General features: G+C 19.8%; 2 protein-coding genes across 2 annotated transcripts; one reads left to right on the top strand and one right to left on the bottom strand.

Annotated features, from left to right (window-relative positions):
• Window positions 1-251: 251 nt before the first annotated feature.
• On the top strand, window positions 252-3,968 carry PRSY57_1222600 (DNA gyrase subunit A, putative; the record flags this gene model as incomplete). The annotated part of the gene is made up of 1 exon (XM_012908647.2): window positions 252-3,968. One exon carries the CDS (start codon window positions 252-254, stop codon window positions 3,966-3,968), a length of 3,717 nt encoding a protein of 1,238 aa, XP_012764101.2.
• Window positions 3,969-4,625: 657 nt separating this feature from the next.
• On the bottom strand, window positions 4,626-5,987 carry PRSY57_1222500 (nucleus export protein BRR6, putative; the record flags this gene model as incomplete). Its single annotated transcript, XM_012908646.2, has 1 exon — window positions 4,626-5,987. The coding sequence occupies one exon, from the start codon at window positions 5,985-5,987 to the stop codon at window positions 4,626-4,628; it is 1,362 nt and encodes a 453-aa protein (XP_012764100.1).
• Window positions 5,988-6,254: the final 267 nt, after the last annotated feature.

The raw sequence follows: 6,254 nt of genomic DNA, 5'->3' as shown, positions 1-6,254 counted from the left end.
AAAAATATAAAAAAATAAAATTTTTTAAAAAATTAACAAAATAGGAAAAATTAATTAAAAAAAAATAAATAAAACCTTTAAATTCATGTACCCAAAAAAAAAAAAAAAAAAAAAAAAAAAAAAAAAAAAGAAAAGAAAAAGAAAAAACAACTGAGAAAATGTTAGCGACGTTACTACTACATTTTATATTTATACATTATTAGATATTTTAAATTCTTTTTTTTTTGGATCCACAACAAAAATAAAATATTATGTCGTTTAAATTTTCCATTGTTTTTGTTCTGTATTTATTATTTTTATTGAAATTTAATAAGAGGTTTATTTTTTTAAAAAGTGAAAAAATTACAAGTTATATAAATACACAAATCCCGAATTATTGTAGCAGCCCTCCTTTTTTTTTAAAAAAAGAGGCTACAAATAATATTAAAAAATGTTATTTTATAAAGAGAAAGGGGTATAGGAATATAGGCACAAAAAATGCGTCAAATGTGTTTGTTTTAAATTTCAAGAGTAATCGTTCAACATATAGAGACAATGCTTTTAGTTGTGCATCTTTGTGTTCTGAAAAGAAGGAAAGAAAAAAGGTCCAAGATCCTTATGATCTGAAGGCGAAGAAGAAAGAAAAGACATATGAATTAAATGATATAAAAAATAATGAAAAAAAAAAAGATAATATAGTTAATGCATCTAATGATGTAACAAATGATAAATTGGATAATATAAATAATAATATAAATGAAAGTCGAAAACTTATCAAAGGTGAATATTATGATGTTGAAATTTGTGAAATATTATCAAAGAGTTTTTTATCTTATGCGAATTTTTTAATATTAAATAGATGTTTATGTGATTATCGTGATGGACTAAAAACTGTACAAAGGCGTATAATATGGAGCATGTATGAAATAAATAAAGGTATTGATAAAAAAGGATATAAAAAATGTGCTAGAATTGTTGGTGAAGTTATAGGTAAATATCATCCACACGGTGATAAGAGTGTATATGATGCTTTAGTTAGGTTAGCTCAAAAGCATCATAATAATAATTTGTTAATAAAAGGTTATGGTAATTTTGGTTCTGTTGAATATAATGCTGCAGCTATGAGATACACTGAAGCTAAAATATCTAGTTTTTGTTATGATATATTATTAGATGAAATAAATGATGAAAATGTTGAATACATAAAGAATTTTGATGGGAATGAAAGAGAACCTAAAGTCTTATGTAGTAAGATTCCATTATTATTAATAAATGGTTGTTCTGGTATTGCTGTAAGTATATTAAGTAGTATACCTTGTCATAATTTAATTGATGTTGCAAATTGTTGTATTAATTTTTTAATAAATGAAAACATTAGAGATGATGAGTTATTTCATATAATAAAAGGACCTGATTTTTCAACTGGTGGTATTATTATAAGTAAATATGATATATTAAAGAATATATATAATAGTGGTAAGGGGAATTTTGAAATAAGAAGTAATGTATTTTTTGAATATATAAACAATGATAAAAAAGTTATTACAAAACATATTAATGATTTATCATCTATAGAAAATTCGGATATAGATAAATTGACAAAAAAAATAATTATAAAAAATTTACCCCCCAATGTAAAACCAAATGAACTAATAGAAAATATTATTAATTTATTAAATGATAAAAAAAATGAACATGATAATATATTATTAAGAATTAGAGATGAAAGTGAAAAAGAGGATATGAGAATAGTTCTTGAATTAAAAAAGCATAGTCAAATTGAACAGATACATAACTTCTTATCATATTTATTTAAATATACTAATATTCAAATTAGTTATCATTGTAATTTTGTTTGTATAGGTTATGAAAATACGTATACCCAATTTTCATTAAAATCTTTTATAAAATTATGGTGTAATAATCGTATAAAATTTATTAAAAAGAATTATGAAATAAAAAATAAGAATTTAGAAAAACAATTAAATATTATTGATCTATATCTAATTATACAAAATAAAATACTTGATATTATAACCTTTTTTCAAAAAAATCAAAATATTGAACAAATACAATTATATTTAAAAAATAATTTCAAACTTAACCCTGAACAAATTAAATATATACTATCTATAAAATTACAAAAATTAATCAATATTAAAAATATAGATTTTATAAGTCAAAGAAATAAAATAATGCACCAAATTAAATTAAATGATGAAATTATAAATAATGTTCAAAATATTAAAAATCTTATAATACAAGAATTAATATATATCAAAAACAAATATGGTATCCATAATTTAAACAAACAATGTATAATTCCATCAACACCAAAATATAAATATTCATATATTAATAGTGAATATCATCCTAATTGTTTTAAAAATAAACAAATCATAGATACATATAATAGGGTATCTACAAATGATAATAATATAAATCACAACAATTATACACATGATCTTCGTAGTACGGATAATGTAACAAAGGATAAAAATGTAGTAGAAACAAATTTACATAAAAATATACATATATCTAGTGATATATCGAATAATATAAAAAATAGTGATAAAAATAGTTATGTTACAAAAAATCAAGATAGTGATAATATTATGCCTTATAGAAATACATATATTGATTCATTAGATAATAACATGAAAGATATTTATAATAATGATGAAGTGCTGATTTTAATTACATATGGAGGGTATATTAAAAAAATTAAAATTAATGAAAAATTGAAAAATCACTCAAACAATATAATAAAATTATCAAATGTGAAATATATTTTAAAAGAAAATGAAGAAAAATTAAATGAAAATAATAAGCGCCTAAAATTTAATGATTTACAAAAAGGAAATGAACAGGAAAAATATAAGGATAAGGAACAAAAACAAAATAATGACATTGATCATAATATAAATATACAAAATAATGATAATAATAATAATGATAATAATAATAATGATAATAATAATAATAATGATAATAATAATAATGATAATAATAATGTATTATTATTAAATGAAGAGGAATATAATAGTTATAAAATAAAAAAAAGTATTCTTGTAAGAAATAGGGATAAAATATTATTAACAGATAATTATAATAAAGCATTTCTCTTAAATGTTTATGATTTACATCTATCGTCATATGATTCTAAAGGTACACCAATTAATCAAATAATTCACTCATCCAAAAATATTACTGGTATAACAAAATTTGAAGAAAATAAAAAATATTTAATTGTGTGTAGTGAAAATGGAAAAATGAAAGTTATCAATAATGATGTATTTCTAAAAAGGAAAAAAAAAGGTATCAAGCTATTTAAAAATAAAAAAAATATTTATTTTAGTTATTGTAATTTTAATGATAATTGTATAGTAGGAACCAAAAATGGGTATATCATACAATTCCCATTAAGTAGTTTTAAAATATCAAAGAAAAATTCCTTAGGAAATAAATGTATTAGCCTTTCAAAAAATGATAAAGTAGTTGATTTATTATCATATGAAAATAATGAAAAAAACATGAAAAATTATAAAATCATATTCGTAACTAAAAATGGATTTGGAAAAATGATTAATTTGAATGAATTAAAAATTCAAAAAAAAAAAGGAAAAGGACATAGAATCATGAAATTTAAAAAATCGAAAACAAGAAAGGATAACAAAAAGGATATAGAAAAAAAACAAAACATTGCAATTAATAATAAGGATAAGGATAAACATAAAGATAAAGATATACCATCAAATAATGATGATAATAATATTTTACATAATACTAAAGTGGATGAATTTTTAGGTTTCAAATTATATGATATGAACAAACAAAATGAAAAAGATATACTTGTTATGATTACCGACCATGCTGTACTTATAAGAAAAAATATGTCTTTATTAAAAGAGAAGAATAAAAAACACTCTTCTCAAATTTATGCAAAAATGAATAAAATAAATCAGTTGGTTTATTTTGACATAATATGATTTGTTATATATATATATATATATATAAATATATTGTCTGTATTATATATATGTATATATTTTCCTAATTTCATTTATTTTTTATTTTTTTTTTTTTTTTATGTTTTCAATTATTTGTTTTAATTTTTAATTATAAAATACTTATAACCTTTTGCACGTATTTGTTTTTAATTTTTAATTGTAACCATTGATAAGATAATATTGAAAAGAAAAATTGTCTTATAAAATTATTAATGATTAAAAATTAAATTAAAAAAAAAAAATTTTAATGAAATGTACATAAATGTTATTAATATATATGTAATGTATTCAAAAAAAAAAAAAGAAAAAAAAAATATATGTATATGAAAACATTTCAAAATGTGAAATATATATATATATATATATATATGTATGTATGTATGTATTTCAAACATATATGTATAGAGACTAATTTAACAATATTTAATACATTTTTTAAATATATTCATATATGTATTAAAATAAAAAAAAATTGGAAGAAATATTAAATAATTTATTTTAATTTGTATCTATTTGACAAGAACAAGAACAAAAAAAAAAAAAAAAAAAAAAAGAATATAAAAAAGAATGGGTTTGCACATATATATATATATATATATATATATATACATACATATATATTTACATATCACATTTTTAATCCCTCGAGAGATATTTTAAGAATCCCAATTTTTTGGAACTCCTTTTTTGATCTTTTTTTGACGAATTGTAAGTCTCGTTAAAGTCTTTATTTCTTGGAGATGAGTGTGTGCCCATATCATTTTCATTTAAATTATGATGGAAATTATTCATAAAACTATTAGTATATGGATTTCTATTAAAGCTACTATTTCTATAAAATTTATTTTGAGATGGCATACAATTCATAATAGGAATGTCAATATTTGGATTCCCTGAATTATTATAATTAATTGGTTGTGGCATTATAGGATAGAAAGGATAATAAGGATATGGAGATATATTATTATTATTATTAAGAGGATTATAATTATTATTTAAATTTGGATATGTAGAGTTATAATCGTTATTAGATCTATAACCCCCAATTGATAAAGCATAGTTACTACCAATAAAAATTAAAAGAAATATAAAAGCAATTACACATATACTTTTCCATTCAAATTGTACAATAAATGTATTAATAATTTGTCCTAACATTTGAGCAGATAAAAATGATATATCTTGATATAATTTATAATCAGTTTTCATACATTTAGCCCATTCTTCACATTTTTCATTTAATAGAGGTAAATTTACAGTACCACATTTATGAGCATTATATTGTTTTCTACAAGAATTTGATTCTTCTTTTACATTTTGAACTTGTATAGCTACTTTTTTATTTATATCTTCTCTTACAGATATAAATATATAATAAATTAAAGTTACTATTAATGATGTTATAATAATATTAAATATTACTCTTATCCATCTTTGTATAATATCAGGTGAGTAAACAAAAAAGTTACGTATTCTATCTCCACGTTCTTCTTTTATATATTTTGGATAATAATCTCTAAATTTATTATCATACAAAACCATATGGTGTCCATTATTCTCATGAAGAAAAGAATTATTATTTTCGAAATCCTTAATATAAGATAATTCAGATACATTTGTATTCTGATCTATACAATTCCATAAAAATTTTCTTTTCATACTTAATTTTTTACTATTATTTCTTAAACCACCTAACACTAAATTATTACTTCCATAAGCATCTTTTCTTATAAAATTCTTCTTTTTTTTTAATAAATTTAAATTACGAAAATTTTCTTTTCTTATTAAAGCATCATCTTTCTTAGTTTTTGTCCCTTTGCATGATCCATTATTAGAACCATTACTTATTAAAAAATTTTGAAATCCATTAACTAAATCATTAGAATTGTTTTCAAGATTTATCGTGTCATTTTCTTCATCATCATCTCCATCACTGCATGTAAAACGTTTCGATTCTTTTAAAGGAATAAGAGGCAGCTTGTTTTCGCTTTCATTCATTACTCCTTCGTAATAATAAATTAAGTTCAATATGTCCTTATGACGATTTTATATTAGTCTTTAATTATTATTATTATTATAATATATAGTTGTATTAATTATCTGGTTGTATATATCATATAATTTTATAATCGTAAAGAAATTACCTTTCCCTTCTTTATCTTTTCAATATATTTCATCTCATATTTTTCACTTAATGTGATACAAAAAAAAAAAAAAAAAAAAAAAAAAATTAATTTTATAAATAATATAAAAAAAAAAAAAAAT

Source organism: Plasmodium reichenowi, chromosome 12 (genome assembly GCF_001601855.1).
Source record: "Plasmodium reichenowi strain SY57 chromosome 12, whole genome shotgun sequence".
In the NCBI taxonomy this organism is placed as follows: Eukaryota; Apicomplexa; class Aconoidasida; order Haemosporida; family Plasmodiidae; genus Plasmodium; species Plasmodium reichenowi.
This window is presented reverse-complemented; position numbering and strand designations above follow the sequence as displayed.